Genomic DNA, 24,451 nt, shown 5'->3' with positions numbered 1-24,451 from the left:
CGGAGATTGGCGGGCGGCGATGATGTGTGGCTGGATCCGACGGAAGCCGGTAAGTTGCCTAGCAACATCTGCAGGGTACAGTTTGAGACCATTATACAGTGGTCTCTAACTGTAGCCCTCCAGATGTTGCAAAACTACAACTCCCAGCATGCCCAGACAGCTGTTTGGGCATGCTGGGAGTTGTAGTTTTGCAACAGCTGGAGGGCTACAGTTTGAGACCACTATATGGTAGTCTCTGAACTATAGCCCTCCAGATCTTGCAAAACTACAACTCCTAGCATGCCCACACAACTGTTTGCTGTCTGGGCCTGCTGGGATTTGTAGTTTTGCAGCATCTGGAGGGCCACAGTTTGCAAGATGTTGCAAACCTGCAAATCCCAGCATGTTGGAAGTTGTAGTTGCGATCCCTCTAGCTGTTGCATAACTACATCTCCCAGCATGCCCTTCGGTCATCAGTACATGCTGGGAGTTGTAGTTTTGCAACAGCTGGAGGCACACTGGTTGGAAAATATTAGTTAGATAACAGAACCTAACTGAAGGTTTTCCATCCAGTGTGCCTCCAGCTGTTGCAAAAGTACAACTCCCAGCATGCACGGCCTGTCAGTACATGCTGGGAGTTGTAGTTTTGAAACAGCTGGAGGTTTGCCCCCCCCCATGTGAACGTACAGGGTACATTCACACGGGCAGGCTTACAGTAAGTTTTCTGCTTCAAGTATGAGCTGCGGCAACTTTTTCGCCACAGTGCAAACTCCTAGCAGGGAACTCACTGTAAAGCTCCGCCAGTGTGATTGTACCCTAAAAACACTACACTACACTAACACATAATAAAGGGTAAAACACTACATATACACCCCCTTACTGTTGCAAAACAACAACTCCCAGCATTTCTGGACAGCCACTGACTGTCCAGGCATGCTGGGAGTTTAGCAACAGCTGGAAGCACCCTGTTTGGGAATCACTGGCGTACAATACCCCTATGTCCACCCCTATGCAATCCCTAATTTAGTCCTCAAATGCGCATGGCGCTCTCACTTTGGAGCCCTGTCGTATTTCAAGGCAACAGTTTAGGGCCACATATGGGGTATCGCCTTACTCGGGAGAAATTGCCTAACAAATTTTGGGGGTCTTTTTCTCCTTTTACCTTATGAAAAGGTGAAGTTGGGGTCTACACCAGCATGTTAGTGTAAAAAAATATTTTTTTTTAGACTAACATGCTGGTGTTGCCCTATACTTTTCATTTTGACAAGAGGTAAAAGGGAAAAAATCCCCTGAAAGTTTGTAATGCAATTTCTCCCGACTACGGAGATACCCCATATGTGGGCGCAAAGTGCAAATTAAAAATTTTGTACAGCCCACTGTTCCAAAGATCTGACAGACACCAGTGGGGGGCAAATGCTCACTGTACCCCTTGTTACGTTCCTCAAGGGGTCTAGTTTCCAAATGGTATGCCATGTGGGGGTTATTTTGATGTCCTGGCACCATAGGGGCTTCCTAAATGCCACATGCCCCCCGAGCAAAATTTACTCTCAAAAAGCCAAATATGACTCCTTCTCTTCTGAGCATTGTTGTTCGCCCGTAGTGCACTTCAGGTCAACTTATGGGGTACCTCCATACTCAGAAGAGATGGGGTTACAAATTTTTGGGGGTATTTTCTGCTATTAATCCTTACAAAAAAATTTTAATTTAGGGGGAAAGACACATTTTAGTGAAAATTATTATTATTTTTTTTACATATGCAAAAGTCGTGAAACACCTGTGGGGTATTAAGGCTCACTTTATTCCTTGTTACGTTCCTCAAGGGGTCTAGTTTCCAAAATGGTATGCCATGTGGTTTTTCTTTGCTGTTCTGGCACCATAGGGGCTTCCTAAATGCAACATGCCCCCCAAAAACCATTTCAGAAAAACGTACTCTCCAAAATCCCCTTGTCGCTCCTTCGCTTCTGAGCCCTCTAGTGCACCCACAGAGCACTTTACATAGACATATGAGGTATGTGCTTACTCGAGGAAAATTGGGATACAAACATAAGTATACATTTTCTCCTTTTACCCCTTGTAAAAATTCAAAAATTGGGTCTACAAGAACATGCGAGAGTAAAAAATTGAAGATTGTGAATTTCCCCCTCACTTTGCTGCTTTTCCTGTGAAACACCTAAATTGTTAAAACGCTGACTGAATGTCATTTTGAATACTTTGGGGGGTGCAGTTTTTATAATGGGGTCATTTGTGGGGTATTTTTTAATATGAAGACCTTTCAAATCCGCTTCAAACCTGAACTGGTCCCTAAAAAATAGTGAGTTTGAAAATTTTGTGAAAAATTGGAAAATTGCTGCTGAACTTTGAAGCCCTCTGGTGTCTTCCAAAAGTAAAAACATGTCAACTTTATGATGCAAACATAAAGTAGACATATTGTATATGTGAATAAAAAAAATTATTTGGAATATCCATTTTCCTTACAAGCAGAGAGCTTCAAAGTTAGAAAAATGCAAAATTTTTTAATTTTTCATAAAATTTTGGGATTTTTCACCAAGAAATTATGCAAGTTACCACAAAATGTTACCACTATGTTAAAGTAGAATATGTCACGAAAAAAAACAATCTCTGTCACTCACCTCCAACGATCCTCGCCGCACAGGTCAGTCCCTCGTCGTCTCCGTCGCCGCCGCTGCTCCTGGGTCCCCGATCCCAACTGGGGCGCCGGGGATGGGGGTCCCCAGCACCCGGGGTGCACGTCCCGCACCCGCTCACGTCCTCCGGAAGAGGGGCGGAGCGGGTTGCGGGAGTGACACCCGCAGCAGGCGCCCTGATTGGTCGGCCGGTAATCCGGCCGACGAATCAGGGCGATCGTGAGGTGGCACCAGTGCCACCTCACCCCTGCTGGCTCTGGCTGTTCGGGGCTGTCTCTGACGGCCCCGATCAGCCAATAATTCCGGGTCACCGGGTCACTGGAGACCCGATTGACCCGGAATCCGCCGCAGATCGCTGGACTGAATTGTCCAGCGATCTGCGTCCATCGCCGACATGGGGGGGTCATCATGACCCCCCTGGGCGATATGCCCCGATGCCTGCTGAACGATTTCAGCAGGCATCGGGGACCGGCTCCGCTCCAGATGGTTGCGGGGGGCCGGTAAAACACATGACGTTCTCATACGTCATGTGTCCTTAAGGACTCGGAAATGGAGACGTATGAGAACGTCATGTGTCCTTAAGGGGTTAAAGGCATATTCCAGGAAAAAAACTTTTTTATGTATATCAACTGGCTCCAGAAAGTTAAACAGATTTGTAAATTACTTCTTTTAAAAAATCTTAATCCTTTCAGTACTTATGAGCTTCTGAAGTTAAGGTTGTTCTTTACTGTCTAAGTAATCTCTGATAACACGTGTCTCGAGAACCGCCCAGTTTAGAAGCAAATTCCCATAGCAAACCTCTTCTAAACTGGGCGGTTCCCGAGACACGTGTCATCAGAGATTACTTAGAAAGAAAAGAACAACCTAAACTTCAGAAGCTCATAAGTACTGAAAGGATTAAGATTTTTTTAATAGAAGTGATTTACAAATTTGTTTAACTCTCTGAAGCCAGATGATATATAAAAAAAAGTTTTTTCGTGGATAAAGCCATGGTCTTTGTAGTTCACCTGTTTGTGTAGTTATTAGCTTGGTCCTATTGGTTAGGTCCTGTTTGTCTATACTGATTGGTTTGTCTAGTTTGGTATCTGTATTGGCAACTTGTCCCTTGTATTTTGCCTTGTGGTCACACCTGTTTCTGTGAGTCCAAAATCTTTACCCATGTTTAGACTTGTTTGTATTTCATGTTTTCCTCTAGGTTAGATCCTGATCCACATAGCTTTGTTGTGCCCCTAACCTGGAGTCTGTTTGGTTTTTGTATTTCTTCATTGTTGGAGTGTGGTTTTGTAGTTAGTCTAGTGTAAATTGATTCTAGTGCATCCTTGATCTATATAGTGTTCTGACTTCAGATAACCTCCATCTCCTGAATTCCTGGTCTTGTCTTGACGATATATTTCTTGTTATCCTGTCTTGTTCATGTTATCATTCCTGCCATATCTTACTTTGGTTCTTAGGCTGTTGTCTGTTGGCTATATACCTGCCATCATGTTTCCCTGATATCTGTTTGTGACTACTTTACATTACTGCTGCTATTTAGTATCCTGGTTCCCTGTCTCTGTGTTATAGTTCTTAACCTTTCGTATTCTGACCTGTGTCCCTGACCTTGCGCTGTTCCTGTTTCTTTTTATTGTTTTGACCATGACGCCCCTACTCTTTAGTCAGTGGAGGGACAGGTGCCCAGTTGTAGAGCCGCTGTTAATAGCGACTATGCTAGTAGTCAGGGAAAGGGGGTCTGGGATAATCTCAGGGCTCACTCTTTCTAGCCCTACCTGGTGTTTCCTGACAGTTAACGGGTGAGATTTATCAAAACCTGTGCGGACGAGGAGTCGTGCAGTTTCCCATAGCAACCAATCAGATCGCTTCTTTCTTTTTTTAGGGAATATTGGAGATACAAAAGAAGACAGAGAATGGCACTTACAGTGCCATTATCCACGGATAAAAGAAAGCACTCGCTCACCTGGTTGTGTTGCGTGGCAGGCACAACACTGTTAAAGGGATACTCCACTGGTCAGCATTCAGAACATTTAGTTCCAAATGCTGTGTGCACGTTGCGGGGGTTGACCATGCCCCCTCGTGACATCAGGCCATGCCCCCTCAATGCAGGTCTATGGTAGGGGGCATGGCACGCTGCGGGAGTCGTCACACCCCCTCCCCTAGACTTGCATTGAGGGGGCATGGCCTGACATCACAAGGGGGAATGGCCGACCCCTGAAACGCACACACAGTGTTCGGAACTAAATGTTCCGAACGCTGCAGTGAAGTACCCCATTAAGCGTTTTCTGGATCTTTATGAATCGAAGTCCTCGTGGCAGCCTTCTGTCTGTACCGTTGGCCGACGGTGCATGTACACGTAAAAGGGGATGAGGATGAGGGATTCCCGGCAGGGATGCCTTGGCCTGAAAAACTCTGGGGATGATACAAGTCTTGGTTTGTCTTTTCAGTGCTTTTTATTATTTCACACAGAAGAAACAACGGTGTTTACAACGGACAACATATTTCAAAGGGTATTCCCTTCTTCATCAGGTCCATAAACAAAGTGTAGTGCTATGGGTAGCTGTGTCACTCTTCCATTGCACAGTTTTGATTAAAGCGGTACTCCGGAGGGAATTTTTTTTTATATTTAACTGGTACCAGAGTTATGCAGATTTGTAAACTACAATAGTATAAATAGATATCACTCACTCCACTCTTATTACCTACAATCCGAGCACAACAAAATTCCACCAATACCCTTCAAACACAATATTGTGGCTCAAGGATTAAATGGACAAAAACTTATTCAAAAGCAATCTAATTGATTAAAATACCAGTCAATATATTATAACTAATAAGTATAATTGCACTCCACAGGGCCCATGTGTGTACTAATTATGTGACATCACCAATCTCATTGGTTATATCTCACATAAGAATTCACCAAAAAACTATGAATGTATTTACAATAGCCTGTAAAAGAAATCCAATGACCTGTAGTAAAAACTAATCACCTAGAATAAATCTGTAACAAAATAGTCCAGTAATAACTTCTGATATTTGCCAGTGATATTTGATACCATTGTTAGCATTTTAGTCTTGTGTGCAGAAAATAAACAATATTATATGTTCAAATGTAAGTATGAAACTGTTACATTTGGATATGTGATATTGCAACAATCCTTTGTTTATTTTCTGGATACAGGACTAACATGCTAATGCAATAGTCTATAGCAACAATAAAAATAAATAATTAAAATAAGATTTCAGCCCTGGAAAAGTCCAATTTTGATCAGATTGTGTGCTATGGGCCAATGTTTTTTCAGCATTAGTTCTTATGAATAAATCAATGCAATACACATTTATAATGTTAAAAGCTATATACATACAGTGGGGAGATTACATGCATGGACAGCGGGGTAGATACCTTTCGGCAACAGCCGTTTCTTGTGTGAGTATGAGCTTCTTTGAACCTTCAGCCCAAAGAAGTGTGTAATTTCCCTGCTGTGTGTATATAGCTCCTTAAAGGGGTTCTCGGCTGCTCAGCAGTTGGAACAAACTGTTCTGAACACTGGAGCCTGGAGCTCGTGATGTCATAGCCCCGCCCCTTCATGACATCATGCCCGCCCCATAAATGCAAGTCTATGGGAGGGGGCGTGATGGCCATCACGCCCCCTCCCATAGACTTTAACTGAGGGAGTGGGGTGTGATGCCCTGAAGGAGCGGGGTTATGACATCACAATGAGCAGCGGAGTACCCCTTTAATAAAAAAGTTTGAAGTTCAGCTATCCGGGTGAGTGTAAATTCTTTTTCTATGTTACTATGGACTTTGATTGCTCTCTACAGTGTGCACCCCCTGAGCAACGAGCAAGGCCTGGGACCCGTGTGGATCTATCTGTGGAAAAATGAGAGATTGTTAGGTGCAGTGCCTGACGCCCTGTCTCTGTATGTGAGGCACTTTGGCTCAACACACAAGAAAAATCCTGACCTCATAAAACTTACTATCTTGGGAACTGTTCTGAATGATTGCCCCAATGGATTCCAGAGATAAGTTCATTGTGAATCCTTTTGGATATACATGTTATCCACCCTGTTCCCACATGGTCTCAACAAGCTAATTGAAAATACTTTCTAGCCTTACCAATAGTTCTCCTTACGGAGGTCTGTGGTTTTTATATACACAGTTTTTTTCACATATATATATATAATTTTTAGACATCATTTTGTATGTGGAATATGTCCTTATATCTATTTTTTTTTATTGTATTGTATAAAATACATTTGTATTTCTCTGTAATCACCCGTTCCCAAATGGGTTAATTTGGAAGTATATATGTGTTGCGTTCCCTGTAGCCTGTATTCTTGATGAAGCAGTTGGCTAGTACCGCTAATCGCATTGCACCTTGGGTAATAAAGTTACTTCTGTCTATCTCCTGTGTGGAAGTCTATCCAGCGCCACTAGAATCCTTTTAAACTCTGGAGAAAGTAGCATTTTGTGTGCATTTAATGGTTTGTTTTTTACACCACTTAAAGGGTTACTCCGCTTCCCAGCATCCGGAACTCATTTTTCCGTACGCTGGGTGCGGGCTCCCGTGTTCACGCCCCCTTGTGAGGTCACGCCCCGACCTGCCCTGTGACGTCACACCCCGCACCCTCAATGAAAGTCAATGGGAAGGGAGCTCCCATAGACTTGCATTGAGGGGGGCGGGACGTGACGTCACGGGGCAGGGAGTGATGTCACAAGGAGGCGGGCATGAACACTAAAGCCTGCACCCAATGTTTGGAACATTGAGTTCTGGATGCTGGGGAGCAGAGTAACCCTTTAACATTCTCAGTGCTTCCATTGTGCGATCTTTTACCTCATCTCTAGTTCATATGATGAAGTAACCAAGGCACCGGACCAGTTTTTACAAGATGTAATTTATTAGAATCCCATTAAAACTGGCAAACGGCAGCTGCAACGTATCAGCCAATATAGCCTTTGTAACCAAAAGAATCGCAGCTGTATATTGCAAATAAATTCGTCACAGCAGATCTTCAGCAGAAAATACACGTGTGAACGCACCCTAAAGAGGAATTTTATCTTGTAACTCTTGGTCAGTTGCCTTAGATTTTAGGGAAGGCCGAGGAGAGGCTAATGCTGTGCATGTAAGAGAAGCCGGATAGAGATACCATTATGTTGTGATTGATAACCTACCTTGCTAGATCTGAGCTGTAGAGAGGGTACTCTGGAAATGTAGCACCATGCTATGTACTACATTTAGAGGACTATACACTTGTTCTAGTGCTTTAGCTCCTCTGTTTTATTTTTATTTTTTATTACTGCTCACAGCCTTGCACTGCAGTCTGTAAGGGGAAGCAATGATACGTTACATCATAAATATTGTTACGACCGACTATCCATGGGCTCTAGACAGAACAAAGATAAAGTGTAATTCAGTAACCAATGGACCACTGCTCATTTTTTATTTCATGCCTCTTTCACACAGATTTAAAGCGGTACTCCGGTGCTTAGACATCTTATCTCCTATCCAAAGGATAGGGGATAAGATGCCTGATCGCGTGACATGCTGTCACGCCCCCTCCATAGACTTGCATTGAGGGGGCAGAGCGTGACGTCACACGGGGGCGGAGGCGTGATGTCACACGCCGTCGGCCCTGTGGTTGCCGGTAATCAGACCCGGAGCAAACTCGCTCCGGGGACTGATTATAAACGGGGTGCCGCATGCAAGATCGCGGGAGTCCCGCCGCTGGGGATAAGATAGGGGATAAGATAGGGGATAAGATGTCTAAGCACCGGAGAACCCCTTTAAGCTATAACTATGTTATAGGCATACGCATTAAAGGGGTACTCCACTGGCCAGTGTTCGGAACTAAATGTTTCAAACACTGTTTTCAGCAAGGAGCTAATTTTGTGCAGAATTTGCAACAGAAATAAACCCCTGCAACTCAAAGTCCCATTGCCAATTTCTGGGTTTTATTCTACTGAAGAGATGAACATATTCCTTCTTTTGGTGGAATCTGAATGCGCATCGGAAGGTCAGCTAATGAAACTTCTTAGTGTGCACTTAGATTTAGAATCCCATTCAGATCAATGGGATTTGGCTGCAAGCGGATCCCGCTCAGAATAAAAATCTGTAGTGTGCATGGGCGCTAAGACCTAAACCTCCATAAACTCATATCCCGAGTTATTTTTCTATCACTATTGGTTGCTCATGACAGTTGCATTGATGCCTCTGCTATCTGCTCTAGTAAATTCTTCTCCATCGTTTGGAAGCAAAAATGGGACTTTCTGAGAATGTTGAGCTGGAATTCCCCAAACTTTTCTACAATAGCTCAGCCTTTGTAAGTGACTTTGCTTGACATTTTAAAGGTGTTTGCACATGTAGCTTATAATTACTGGATTACTGAATAATCAATGTTCATCATGATCTGAAGCTAATAAGGGCAGGAATCACAGGAGAAGGCAGAAGGAAATGTGTGTAGAGGTAAGCTACTATATAGAATGACATCTTATTTATCATTTACAGGGGTAGTGCTACATCTGGTTTATTGGGAAATCTTGTGGAACTGAACAAATATTGATATAGATTCAGAGTATGGTCCCACATTGCAGCTACCGCTTGTGGTCGAAACCATGTTCACATGCAGTGGGAAACAAAATTTGTAAAATGTCCACAAATATATATATTTTAATTAAAAGTGTGATTGTCCACCTGCTTTTAATAGATCCAATATCTACTTAATATAAGGTACAAAAAAATTTAATCAAAGATGAAATCCTCTGTAATAGAAAATATACAACGTCACGAAACAATGCTAATCTCTGCCCCAGAGGTGATGTCTGTCCACTGTCATGAAAAGTTTGAGATCCGTTATAATATCTGCAAGGGTCAACATTTCGGATTTTATCCGATACCTTAATATAACCTTCTTTGCCACAGCTTAGAGTTGCCTGTAGGTAGCAGGCCCTTTGAGGGTCATGTCTCTAAGGCATTGGAAAGTGAGGATCATTCTTGAGTTTCAAGTTCTAGTCAGTTTCTACATAACATTCCCCCAAAAAAGCCTGGGTCCTAGTGCACTGCCACTGGCTTTGGCCATGGGTTTTAGTAGCTTTATTTAATTGTGGTTCCTGACCCACCCTGGGGATTAAAGGGGTATTCCAGGAAAAAAAAATATATTTTTATATATCAACTGGCTCCAGAAAGATAAACAGATTTGTAAATGACTTCCATTAAATAATCTTAATCCTTCTAATAATTATCAGCTGCTGAAGTTGAGTTGTTCTTTTCTGTCTAACGACAGTGCTCTCTGCTGACATCTCTGTCTGTCTCGGGAACTGCACAGAGCAGAATAGGTTTGCTATGGGGATTTGCTTCTACTCTGGACAGTTCCCGAGACAGGTGTCATCAGAGAGCACTTAGACAGAAAAGAACAACTCAACTTCAGCAGCTCATAAGTACTGAAAGGATTAAGATTTTTTTTATAGAAGTAATTTACAAATCTGTTTAACTTTCTGGAGCCAGTTGATATATATAAATAAAGTTTTTTCCTGGATAACCCCTTTAATTGTGTTTGAGCTGCCGCTGCCTGTGCCCAGGAAAAAATGAGAGGTAGGGAATTTGAATCTATAGTAAATATTGTGCATTCATTTGAAGAAAGTTTATGTCCATACTTCATTGCTCACACAACTACTCACTCATTGCCAGTCATATTGGATCTTGTCACGTATGTCTGGGCCCCGTAGGATTCGAGACCATTTTTGTGAAAGTTTTCTGTTTCTGCACTGTGAAGAAATGATTCTTCATCGCTTTATAAATTGTAGAGAGGAAAACTTTGTGAGGAGAACTGCCAACAAAATCTTTAAATTGACGGGTCACATTATTTGTCTTTGTATAAAACCAACACCTGCAAAACCTGGAGGAAATGCGAGTAATTTAGGGAGAACTGAGATAAAACCTCAGATGATGTCAGCCACTGTATGTCATCAGAATGTATCAGCTTGTCTGTTATCTGCATGCCCTTGTGTTTTCACTAGAGGAAAAACTTGCTCTACCGATCCTGAGAAAATTATGGTTGGTCCCAAGGCGAGTCACCTAGGCAACAAAAAAGACAGTTTAAAGGGGTACTCCGGCCCTAAGACATCTTAACCCCTGTCGAAAGGATAGGGGATAAGATGTCTGACAGTGGGGGTCCCGCCTCTGGGGTCCCCCGCAATCTAGCATGCAGCACCCACCTGTAAGCACTGCTGGAAGCTCTCAGTGTTATGCATCCCGACCAAGGGGACAGAGTATCGCGATGTCACGCTCCGCCCCATCAATGCAAGTCTATGGGAGGAGGCGTGACGGCCGTCACGTCCCCTCCCATAGACTTGCATTGAGGGGCGGGGCGTGACATCACACGAGGCGGAGTCGTGATGTCACGATACTCCGTCCCCTTGGTTGGGATGCATAACACTGAGCGCTTCCTGCAGTGCTCACAGGTGAGTGCTGCATTCTAGATTGCGGGGGTCCCCAGCGGCGGGACCCCCGCAATCAGAAATCTTACCCCCTATCCTTTGGATAGGGGATAAGATGTCTTAGGGCCAGAGTAACCCTTTTAAATGTTTTCCTTTTCTCCTTCCAGGCTGTTAAAAAAAACAAAAACCTTAGGTGTCTAGTATTGAGGAGCGGATAGCAGAGCTCCTTGTGCCCAAATATTTTTCACTCGTACAGTTACATGTGTTTTTGGCTCCCAGTAAGAAACTAACAAATGAATTAAACTGCTAAGTTGTAGAACTGTATCCATAAGCTTCTGAAACATCTTACTGTATGTCACCCATTTCACACAAAAAAAAAAAAAAAGACATATTTGTACCTAGGACAGTATGGATCCCTAGAGACTTTAGGTGCTGTTGTAGAGCTTTCTGTGCTTGATGTTTCACATATTGGAAATATGTTCACACGGAATTCGGAATGCGGAATTCCACAGGCTCAATTGTGCATAACATTAGTAACATTAGTGTGAATGGGTCTTCCACGGACTCGGTCAAACTGAGGAATTTAAAGGGTGGACAATTCTATTCACATTACTCAATGTGAACATACCCTTACGGTCACCCATGAACAATGTTGATTGGTGGCATTGGAACAACATCCTTTATGATGCCGGAGGCAGGGATTATTGAATACACTTCCCACTTTGATCCCTAAAGTTCAGCATGATATCTGTATTATAGACAATTTGTACTTTATTTGACTTCATGTCCCTGCAGTACTTGTATTATTAATACAGACTTCATGTTTAACTCCACTCTAACCTGCATTCATACTTTTACATCTAAATAGTGGATGGCTGGCAACTATTTCCCCTTGTCTGCGGAAGGGTCTGATGGCTCCTACAGCTCTTCACCGTGTTTTATTCCTCACTTATTTTACTGTATGTGATTTTATAAAATTCATAAATTGTGCTCCCCTGCCCTCCATAACTAAAAGCTCAAACAATAGACCCAAAATGAAGGGTAGATGTAACTCATATTAATAACCAACTCTGACAGAGTATGTTAATCCACTTTTTACCCTTGCTCAAAATATTTTTAAAACATAACTTAAACATGTTTCGCCACATAAGTGACATCCTCAGAGGTTATGGGGCAATGGTAGTAGTGCCCGTGTGCAGCCAGGATGTTATATGCAGCTCAGTGCTATAGTTGGCCAGACAAGCGTGTTTCGATTTAGAGTGTGGCATGAGTGACCTCGACCTTAATAAATCTGGTTGTGACTGGCGAAACGTCAGGGGGATGCTAGATCGCTTAGTATTTTAAATTGCAACCCGAGGATTGGACATAGAGAGGGGTTAACATACTGATCACCCCTTAGGGAAATATTCATTAAGGACAAGTGTCAATAAGTGGGGATCAGATTCATCTTATATATATATATATATATATATATATACCCCTATACACAGAAGCACCATAATAATATGGATAATACTGACGAGTGCTGAACAGTATTAGCTATCAAATTATTTCTATATAGTCCCCTATGGGGAAGTGTAAAAAAATTGTTTAAAAAAAAAATGAGAAAAAGCCCCTCCCCCAATAAAATTTTAATTGACCCTTTTTCCCATTTTATCCCAAAAAGTGTAAAAAAAAATATAATTCATAAACATGTTTGGTATTGTCATGTGCATAAATATCCAAACTATCGAAATATAATGTTAATTATCCGTACGGTGAACGATGTAAATCCAAACAAAAAAAAAGTCCAAAATTGCTGCTTTTTTGTCACCATTACAGGACTTCCTTTGTGTTCAGCGTCCTAATGCGGTCAGTCTGTCGCAAGACAGTGGACGCGGGTTCGGCTAGAGCAGGGCTGCAGGACGGCCAAATGGTGAGCAGTGCACAAACCTTTTCAGCCACATGACTAAGTTCTCATACGCTGGCATGGACTTTGTACAGAACATTTTTTTAGTTAATTTTTCTTTACAGAGTTTTCTTTACAGAAACCATATACTGGACTATGACCGATACATTGAGACTAATGAAATCTTGCATGTTACGTATGTGATCATTATTTACAGGTGATAACAAGTGATTGGCAATTTTATCAGGGGTCACAGACCCTCAGAACTGTTAGTATTTTAGAAATCTATTCTGTATCCTTGATGCAAGGGCCCTGTGGTGGGAGCAGTTGACATTTTATCATTTTAGAATAAATTGTCTTTATTTTTCTATACTTTTTAAACTCACATATATGCTCATTCTTTACTCATCAAACACCCTCACCCCCACTCAGGCACTTTGAGGACTGTCTCTCTTCTAATGCAATCTCTTTTTTAGACTTTGAAATCTCTTTTTTAGACTTTGAGTGCTTAGTGTATTTTTAGCACAATACAGTTTTGTACCACAGCTTGGTTCCGTGAGCTGCACTGCACCTTTTCTTCTATCAGCCCTGTATGTTTGCTCATAGGAGAATACGCTGCGTATATACTACGTGTGACCCTACCCTAAAAAGTAATCAGGGAGAAATTACAAATAGTGATGGGGAAAGAGCGAATATTAAAGGGGTATTCCAGGAAAAAACTTTTTATATATATATCAACTGGCTCCAGAAAGTTAAACAGATTTGTAAATTACTTCAATTAAAAAATCTTAATCCTTTCAGTACTTATGAGCTTCTAAAGTTAAAGGGGTATTCCAGGGCAAAACTTTTTTTTTTATATATCAACTGGCTCCGGAAAGTTAAACCGATTTGTAAATGACTTCTATTAAAAAATCTTAATCCTTCCAATAGTTATTAGCTTCTGAAGTTGAGTTGTTGTGTTCTGTCTAACTGCTCTCTGATGACTTACGTCCCGGGAGCTGTGCAGTTCCTGGGATATTCTCCCATCATGCACAGCTCCCGGGACGTGACATCATCATTGAGCAGTTAGACAGAAAACTTCAGAAGCTAATAACTATTGGAAGGATTAAGATTTTTCTCCCTCACACACAGCCTCCGCCCCCTCAGTGTAAGCTCAGCTCTGATTGGTGGAGACACTTCTCCCTCACACACAACAGCCCCTGCTCTCAGGCCTTGTCATCTGCCGCCTGCACGGAGCACAGCGAGGGATCCCTGATTGTAAACTCTGCAGCTCCTGTAAGCAACACGATAGGAGGCGGCAGGACAGCAGACTGAGACACTAAAGCTGAGTTGTTTTTTTTTCCGGGATTTCATTTTACAACTCCCAGTGTGGTCTGTCTGTTCAGCCAGTGCCGACTTTACTACTTTTAAAAAATTCTAACTTTTTGTACAAAAATTAGTTTGCTTAAAATTGTCTTCTTCTGACCTCTATAAGGGATCCCCTACAGGGATGTATGAGGGCTCATTTTTTGCGCCATGATCTCTAGTTTTTATCAGGACCATTTGTTTTGTTGGTACCTTTTGATTACGTTTTATTCATTTTTTTCTAGTATATGAAGTGACCAAAAATGCACATTTCTGGAATTTGTATTTTTTTTTATGCCTGCGCCTTTGACAGTGCTGTTTAATTAACATTATACTTTAATAGTTCAGACATTTACACCATCTCGGGCTGGTTCGTCCGGCACATCAGGCAAGGATAGAGTGGGGCGCTCAGAGGCGACTGCCAGCGGTTTCACGCACACAGGTGCGCTTCTTCCGGCCTTCTTGAGGCGATACGCCTGCTCCTGTCCGCTCTCCCGCACTCCATGAGAACGCCACGATTTTCTTGATGCAATAAAGAAGCTTTTCTCTAGGGTGAGTGCTCCATTTTTCTACATCTTTGCACTGGATCCATATTTCACCTTGTATGTGAGCACCGAGATGGTCTGACGACATAGTGTTAATGATTCTGCTCAGTAAATGGTCTAAACGTAAAAAAAAATACCATATGCCAATAATGCTTATTTTTGGTAACAATCAAATATCAGAAAAAAATGAATAAAAAGGCATTAAAAAGTCACATCAAAACAAAAATGGTACAATAAAAACTGGATCACAGTGCAAAAAATCAGCCTCATAGAGCCCCGTATACAGAAAAAAAGTTATTGGGATCAGAAAAGGACAATTTTAGGTGTACTGATTTTGTTAATAAATGTTTTAGTTTATTTTTGTTTAAGTAGTACAATTCCCCCACACACACAAATAATATTTTTTTGTTTCAATGTACATTTTATGGTAAAATGAAAGATTACAAAGTACAGTTACTATAGCAAAAACAAGCCCTATAATGGGTCTGTGGATGGAAAAATAAGAGTTGCGTTGCTTACAAAACAGGGAGGAAAAAATGAAAATTTGCTGCATCCTTAAAGAGGTACTCCGCCCCTAGACATCTTATCCCTTGTCCAAATGATAGGGGATAAGATGTCAGATTGCGGGGGTCCCGCCGCTGGGGACCCCCGGGATCTTGGCTGCAGCACCCCGTTGTCATTACTGCACAGAGCAAACTTGGGCAAAAAGGGGCCGGAGCATCGTGACGTCACGGCCTGCCCCCTCAATACAGGCCTCCCATAGACTTGCATTAAGGGCAAAGGCCGTGAAGTCACGAGGAGCGGAGCCGTGACGTCACGATGCTCTGGCTCCTGTATCGCCCGTCATTACACACAGCGCAAGTTTGCTCTGTTCAGTAATGAAAGAGGGGTGCTGCAGCAGAGATCCCGGGGGTCCCCAGGAGTGGTACCCCCAAGATGAGGCAGAGAACCCCTTTAAGGCCAAAAAATGCTGTGTCCTTAAGGGGTTAAAAAAGTCTGTCAGTACTTACGCTGTATGCTCCAGAGGAAGTTGTGTAGTTCTCTCCATGCTGACCACAGTGCTCTCTGTCCATGTCAGGAACTTTTAGGAGCAGAAGAGGTTTGCTATTTGGATTTCCTCATACTCTGGGCAGTTCCTGACTTGGACAAAGGGGACATCAGAGAGCACTGTGGTCAGACTGGAAAGAACTACACAACTTCCTCTAAAGCATACAGCAGCTAACTACCGGAATGCTTAAAGGGGTACTCCACCCCTAGACATCATATCACCTATCCTCTGATTGCAAAGGTCCTGCCACTGGGACCCTTCACTGGCTCCCCGGCGTTCAGATCATTATGTTTATTTTTCAAATATAAAAAAAACTGTAGCACTGAGACCATGACTGATTAATGGTGTACTCAGCCCCTAAACATCTTATTGGCCATTCCAAAGGATAGGGGATAAGAAGTCTGATCGGGTGGGGGGGGGACGGTCCGGCCGCTGGGACCCCCTGCGACCTCCGGGCCAGTACCAGAGCATTCTGAACCAGGGATGGGGAAATCCTATCACCCAACACCCGGGACATGCAGTTTCGGGTGCGAGGCAGGTTAATTTTGCTGACATTTAGCCCTGCCTTAGGCTAGCAGAGCCGGACCGACAACTTGGCGGTGCTCAGGGTGTATGGAGCAGGCTCCTGACATATGCCTGCTCCATACCTGGCGGCCCCCAGCTGATTTCAGTAACTGGGGGTTGCCGCATGCGGTCATTAACTCTTTAATGACTAAAGCGACCTTTTAGCCATCCCTGGTGGTCTACTGGGGTGGATCGTTACCCCCATCCACTATGAGGGTAGCCGAGGGCTCACCTCTCCTTCCCTGGCTGCAGTGGATCTGTATTTAATTGAGCCTGCCTGAATTGAATGAGCACAGATCACAAAGATCAACAGAGTTCAATAGAACTGCATTGATCTGTATGAGGAATCTAATTATTCTTTCTAAAATTTCCCTAAGGGACTAATAAAGTGTAAAAAAAAAAAAAAAATTATAAAAGTTTAAAAACCGACATTAACCCCTTCCTTATTAAAAGTTCACATGCCCCCCCCCCTTTTCCCATTTTCCATATAAAGAACGTGTAATCTTAATAAAAATAAACATATTTGGTATTGGCATGTGCATAATTGACCCAACTATTAAAATATAACATTATATATCCAGTACGGTCAATGGTGTTAACATAAAGAAAAATACCAAACCACAGAATTGCGTTTTTTTTTTATAACATCACATCCAGAAAAATAAAGTAAAAAGCAATCAAAAAGTCCAATCAATACCAAAATTGTACCGATAAAAACAGCAGATTATGCAGCAAAAAAGGTTTAGAATTTTAAATGAGTTAGGCTTCTTTCACACTACCGTCATGTTCCTGCATTTTAACAGCCGTTTCTCTGCTGAAAGAGGTCATGAAAACATAGACAAAATAACTGAACATAACGGATGCTAACGGATGACCAATAATGCATTCTGTCAAAATAATGGACATGTTCCATCCGTTATCACCCGTTATTTAATCTGTTATAGTCCGTTATTTTATGTCCGTTATTTTATTTCCATGTTCTGAGCATGCACAGTACAAATAACAGCTAATAACGGACGTTAAAATAACGGGCACTAACAGATTTCAATTGGCAATTGTGAAAGGGGCCTAAAACATGACTGAAACTAAACAAATTGGGTATTGCTGTAATCAGGGTGACCTACAGTATCAAAATGCCATGTAAGTCAGACCACAAGGTGAATGGCATAAAAAATTGAAACCCCAAATTTGCTAAATTGGCTTCTTTTTTTTAAAATTTCACCTCACAAATATTTTTTTCTTTGTTTTGGAGCATATGTTATAGAAAAATGAAAGGTATAATTACAAAGTACAATTGGTCCCGCAAAAAACAAACCTTCATATGCCTCTGTAGATGGAAAAATAGGAGTTATGACTATTATAGAGGAGGAAAAAACAAAAGTGCAAAAACTAAATAAATAAACTAATGAAGACCTTTTTTAAAGACTATTTTTGTTAAAAAAAATTTGTGTACCATGACAAGTGGATCGTCATGAGGAAAGTTTTAGTCCGTTTTAGTCCCTTGGACAAGTAGTTTTTTATTAAATCTCCAATGGAAGCTTGGAGCTTCTGTGTTTGTGACGTCACGCTCCTCCATTCATGTCTATGGGATGGGGCGTGATGGCTAGTACATAGCCTCTTCCCATAGATATGAATGGAGGCGGTGTGGCGGCTGGGGTGGCGACTGCTAATTAAGATAACCAAATATTAGCCAGCCCTTCCAACGTTTCACTGGCACCCCAGCTTCGTCAGACCCCAGCTTCGTCAGACTTTCCTGACGAAGCTGGGGTGCCAGTGAAACGTTGGAAGGGCTGGCTATTATTTGGTTATTTTAATTAGCAGTCGCCACCGGCTCCTAACAGGTAGAAGATTGAGCTATCAATCAATGCTCACTCTGTAGTATTAAAGAGCTTATAAAAGACAAGCACAGGAGTTAAGGAGCCCGGTGGCAACTGTGGTTTTAAAGTTAGTGGTGGTGTCATTACACCAACTTGTAGAACCATACAATGATGTATATCACAGTTTACATTTTAAATGGATTAATAAAAGGTATATTTTAATATTGGGTGGTACTTAGTTTAAGGGTTCCCCTAAAATTGTTGTTAGAGGTCCGGTCTTGTCCGGGACGCAGTACGAGCAAGTGGAAGAGCTGTTCCTAAACCACGAGTGCATTGTTATTATTTTACAGCTGTTTATTATGTTATTCATTTACTAAATGTCTGCATTATTAAATAATACAGTCATTGCATTGCTGTATTATTTAATCAATGTATGGTCTAACCCCTTAAGGTTAACCTTAAAGGGGTATTACGCCCCTAGACATCATATCCCCTATCCAAAGGACAGGGGATAACATGTCAAATTGCCGGGGTCCCGCTGCTGGGGACCCCCGGGATTGCCGCTGCGGCATCCCGCTATCATTACTGCACAGAGCAAGTTCGCACTGCGCGTAATAACGGGCAATACAGGGGCCGGAGCATCGTTACGTCACGGCTCCGCCCCCCGTGATGTCACGGCCAGCTCCTCAATACAAGTCTATGGGAGGTGGCGTGGTGGTCGTCACGCCCCCTGCCATAGACTTGCATTAAGGGGGCGGGCTGTGATGTCAATAGGGGCGGAGCCATGACGTCACGCTGTGTTTCAAATATAAAAAGTGACTCTATCTTAAACCTAACTTTATTATCCATTGCCCTAAAAGCAAGATAAATTTGAAAATATTGCTATCAACAGCTTTCCTCTAATCCATATAGTCCTTTAAAACTACCTGTCACCAAACTAAATTTTTAATATATTGTTCCTTATGTACTGTCATTATAAGACACTTTGCTATTTACTTGCTGTTAAAATTCTCAACCTTTGTTTTTAAAGTGATTGAAAAAATGGCCACTAGGTGGTGCTGTTCTATTCTGTGCCCAAGTCAAACAGTTGGCGGCCTGGCAGGAGACCAAACTCAGGAAGTGCATGGTGAGACAAAGCTCTTGCAGGCTTCAGTGACGTTGTGCCTGCTGGGGAACGCCCACTTTCTCCTGCCGGGAACTCACACAGTGTGAGCAAGGGGAAACTACAGATGATACAGAGCTTTTTAAAGATCAGAAAAATTAAGGGTAGATAGGGAATATAATCTGAGTTAGTTTAGAAAATATGGTTTGATGACGGCTACTCTTTAATTGTGTCAAATTTCATAAGCAGCCCGTCTTTAAAAAATTCAGTGCTTGACAGGTATGTTAAAATCACGAGCTTCATTGGATTCTTTTAAAAATAACAGCTTACAGACATGCACAAATGAAGCATGGCTCAGGCTTTTCGTTTCGTGGTGTCCCACTTTTTCAAAAGCATACTGCAAGCGTTTTACACAACATTAAAGCGTACCTGTCAGATCCAACAAAAAACTTTATTTTTTATATATATCACTCAGTACCTAATCCTGACCATGTACATCAACATTTTTATGTGTCTAGCAACTTTATTTATTTTTTTATTACACTTTTAATTTAGCTCATTAGTCTGAATTCCTCTCAAAGGGAGTGGGCGTGGCCTCACTGTGCAGGTCTCCGCCCCCTCCCTCAGTATGCTGGCTGCTCACATCTTCCCTAGCATTAGCAAAACTACAACTCCCAGCTTGTCCTCACTGACAGTAGCGGGACACAAGCTGACAGTGGGAGGATTTTTCCTTTAGCTGTGAGCCCTGCGCTCACAGCTGTCAATCAAGGAAGTGTGTCCATAATGTAGGTGATGATGCATGGACACAGCAGGACTAGTATGTGTCCAAGCAGACAGGGGGGGCAGTTGTTTAACTGGCTTTTTCACTATGAAATACTGAAAATTTTCTAATGAAAGCAATTGTAAAACCTATTTGTTTTGCATGGTTTACAACATATCAAACGTTTTTTGTATCTGACAGTGCCCATTTAAAAGAGAGCACAGCTTACCAGACAGATAAAAAGCAGCTGAAGGCACACAATTAAAAGTGAGTAACATTGTTACTCATTGAGATTTTTGTGCAAAAATATATCACACATACAAGAAGTAAACAGTTATATATACTATTTCTTTTGCAAATCTATTTTTTATTCTAGGGGTTAATGTTAACCATTTGTTCATGAGTAGTGGTGCACTCCTAATTGTGTGCCTTCAGCTGATTGTTATCAGTCTGTTAAACTGTACTCATCCATTCCTATGGGGAAGGGCCTGTCTGCATAACAGTATTTTTTGGATCACCATAACACATACTCAACTCCCTTAAAATAATTTTTATTTATGGCAGTTGATTTTCTACTCACTGACAATTTTTTTTGTGTTTGACGGAAAGTTCTATTTGCAAACGAGGGGGGCCTCTATGGGGCGAAATACTCCCCCTCGTTTACAAATATTTTTATGTCCGTCTTTGAGGAAAATTATGTTTTTTCTTTATCCAATCCGTTTATTCTTGATTTGCACTGGGTAGGATGTTATATCAATGATTTGGTAGTAATTTGGAAAGGAGAAAAAGATGGATATGATGCCTTTATTGAGTATCTTAATTAGTTTTTCCTGGAATACCCCTTTAAGGACCAGGCCAATTTTATTTTAGCATTTTCGTTTTTTCCTCCTCGCCTTCTAAAAATCGTAACTCTTTTATATTTTCTTCCACGGGCTAGTTTAAGGGCTTGTTTTTTCGCAACCAGTTGTCCTTTGTAATGACATCACTCATTTTACCATAAAATGTATGGTACAACAAAAAAAATATATATACTATTTGTGTGGGGAAATCAAAAAGAAATTCGCAAGTTTGCAAAAACAAGTTTTGTTTTTATGCCGTACAATTTACGGTAAACATGTGTTCTTTATTCTGTGGGTCAATACGATTAAAATGCTACCCATGATTACATACTTTTCTATTTTTCTTGCGCTTAAAAAATCGCGAATTTTTTAACCAAATTAGTACATTTAAAATACCTCTATTTTAAAGACCTATAACTTTTTCATTTTTCTGTATAAGCTGCGGTATGAGGGCTCATTTTTTGCACCGGGATCTGTATTTTTTTATTGATACCACATTTGTGTATATAAAACTTTAATACATTTTTTTTTTATTTTTATTTTTTATAGAATGTGATAAAAAAAAGCTGCAATTTTGGACTTTTTTTTTTTTTTTTACGTTCATGCCGTTCACCGTACGGGATCATTAACATTATATATTAATAGTTCGGATATTTATGCACGTGGCGATACCAAATATGTTTATTAATTATTTTTTTTTACACTTTTTAGGGGTAAAATGGGGAAAAAGGACATTTTACATTTTTATTATCCCCTGCTCACATTGTGTGAGCTCATGGCAGGAGAAAGTGGGTGTTCCCAAGCAGGCGCAATGTCACTGAATCCTGCAAGAGCTGTGCCTTCACCGCGTGAACTTCCTGACTTTGGTCTCCTGCCAGGCCAAGAGGCGACCAAACTAACTGTTTGACTTGTGGCAGGGAACAGAACAGAGCCACAATCACATTAAAAACATATAAAGGTTGAAAATGTTAACAACAAGTAAATAGCAAAGTGTCTTATGATTATATAAGGAAGGATATATTAAAAGTTTAGTTTGGTGACAGGTACTCTTGTCCAGCTTGGGATTTTTAATGAATAGCAAAATACCATCTGCATATGCATTAACTTTCTGACGGGTACCCCTCAGACCAAACCCCTCATAGGGGACTATATTCTTCAACAAAATCACCAGAGGTTTCACAAATAGTAAAAAAAAAAAAAACAAAGGGGCAAGCGGGCAACCCTGCCTGTGTAATAGAAAGCTTTCTGTCAGATCCACATTATTATGAACCCTTTCAACCGGATGAAAATATAAGGTTTTAATCATACTAACGAATCTAGGGCCCATTCCTAAGGGTGCGTTCACACGCTAGTAGCTAGGAGCGAGTTTTCCGCTGCGGGAAAGCCGCTGCGAATTACGCTACCATTGATTTAAATGGGTCCGCGGACAGTCCGCAATTCTGACACTATTGCAGATTGTTTGTGGACCCATTCAAATCAATGGTAGTGTAGCTCGCAGCAGGTTTCCCGCAGCATGAAACCCGCTGCTAGTAATAGCGTGTAAACGCACTCTTTAAGTGTTTTCCAAAGGAAGGTCCACTCCACCCTGTTGAAGGCTTAAGCCACATCCAACGACAGGATCCATCAACCATCTAAACGCCCACAAATACCTGATGGATACTGTCAAATACAGATTTTTTTGGGCATGAATCCAGTTTGTTTCCCACTTACTAGAGATGAAATATGCAGTTAAAGTCTAAGTGCCAAAACTTTGGCAAAGATCTTAGCATTGGTGTTCAGAAGAGAGATAGGCCTTACCGCTTTTTCCAATTCCCCCATACTAATTTCTTTTGCCAACTCGTTACGAAAATCCCCAGACAGACCAAGGAGCAGAAGCTGCGACAGGAACTTTTGCCAGCCCAGATTAATACAGTTCCTCAAAAAATCCTAAAATCTGTTTTAAAGGGTATTCCAGTAAAAAACTATTTTTTTTTCATATCAACTGGCTCCAGAAAGTTTAACAGATTTGTAAATGACTTCTGTTAAAAAAAATCTTAATCCTTTCAGTACTTAAAGGGGTATTCTGGTGAAAAACTATTTTTCATACCAACTGGCTCCATAAAGTTAAACAGATTTGTAAATTACTTCTATTAAAAAATCTTAACCCTACCAGTACTTATCAGCTGCTGAAGTTGAGCTATTCTTTTCTGTCTGACAGCAGTGCTCTCTGCTGACACATCTGTCTGTCTCAGGAACTGTCCAGAGCAGGAGAGGTTTGCTGTAGGGATTTGCTCCTACTCTGGACAGTTCCTGAGACAGACAGAGGTGTCAGCAGAAAGCACTGTTGTCAGACTGAAAAGAACAACTCAACTTCAGCAGCTGATAAGTACTGGTAGGGTTAAGATTTTTTAATAGAAGTAATTTACAAATCTGTTTAACTTTATGGAGCCAGTTGGTATGAAAAATAGTTTTTCACCAGAATACCCCTTTAATAACATCCTCATTATTCAGAACCTCCCCTTTTTTGTTTAAAATATAGTTAATTTATATTTGATTTTAATAAACTTCGATTTGCAATTATAGTAGCAAGAAAGGTATTAGGTTAACTGTCTTCCTGGAATTTCTTTTGTCCCAGAAAGAATAGTTTGTTTTGAATTTTATTTTGTAGAAATTGTTTAACCCCTTCCCTCCCGGGCCATTTTTCATTTTTGCACTTTTGTTTTTTCCTCCTCACCTTCTAAAAATCACAACACTTTCAATTTCCCCCCCTACAGATCCATATGAGGGCTTGTTTTTTTTCACCACCAATTTTACTTTGGGGCAATCTTGGGGGAAGGGTTATCTTCCAGCACTTTATTTAGCCCCTCAATTTCATCTTCTAGCCTATCTTTCTCCTGTGGAAATTTCTTTTCTGCCAGATACATTTTTTATATTCTTTTATTTCCATACATTTTCCTCCAAATATCAAAGCATCCAATCTCATTCATAAAAGTACGTAGAGAAGATACCTGGCCTGAGCTCAAAGCTTTAGAGGATATCCGATCTAGCTTAGGATCAAGAACATTATAAAAGTCCCCACAAAGGTATATTTCATAATTAGGTGGCCAAGCAACAAAGTTTTACTCAGATTATTATTATTAGGTGGCGGAGCAACGAAGTTACGTATGACACCTATTGTTATTGCTCAGATTATTATTTTTATTATTATTTCTCCACGGCCTTTAAATGCTTATATCTGCTGCATTGTTACTCCAGAACACGTGACTTGGCATAATGGTAGACCTGTGAGCTGTGCATAATCTTATGTAATATAAAGGTCATAGGTCACATGGTAAGGCCGACATCTTGGTTTTTGTGGCAATTTTACACAATATTCAAAAATCTTCTTCCCTACAACCGCTAAAGCTACAGCTGTATGTGGTTACACTGTTGTGCAGAGTCCAATTTGTTAATTATAAGACTTTAGGTTTTGAATTGCACAATATTCTACGAACATCTTCTTCTCAGAAACCG

At 41.3% G+C, this 24,451-nt stretch overlaps 1 protein-coding gene across 7 annotated transcripts in view; it reads left to right on the top strand.

Moving 5' to 3' along the window:
* Positions 1-24,451, top strand: part of FLT3LG (fms related receptor tyrosine kinase 3 ligand) — a 137,773-nt gene that overhangs the window by 46,370 nt on the left and 66,952 nt on the right. For 2 of the 7 annotated variants that reach the window (XM_056544406.1, XM_056544399.1), the window contains exon 1: positions 9,017-9,082. The exons of 3 other annotated variants lie outside the window; for them this stretch is intronic. In XM_056544406.1, coding sequence (XP_056400381.1) covers positions 9,071-9,082 — 12 coding nt within the window. In that variant the 5' untranslated portion in view covers positions 9,017-9,070. Of the gene's footprint in view, positions 1-9,014; positions 9,083-24,451 lie in introns of those variants that run through there. 2 more of the 7 variants (XM_056544404.1, XM_056544400.1) reach the window with 2 other exon arrangements.

This window comes from Hyla sarda, chromosome 10, assembly GCF_029499605.1.
Source record: "Hyla sarda isolate aHylSar1 chromosome 10, aHylSar1.hap1, whole genome shotgun sequence".
Lineage (NCBI taxonomy): Eukaryota > Metazoa > Chordata > Amphibia > Anura > Hylidae > Hyla > Hyla sarda.
Note: the sequence above shows the minus strand (reverse complement) of the source record. Positions and strands in the feature narration are given on the sequence as shown.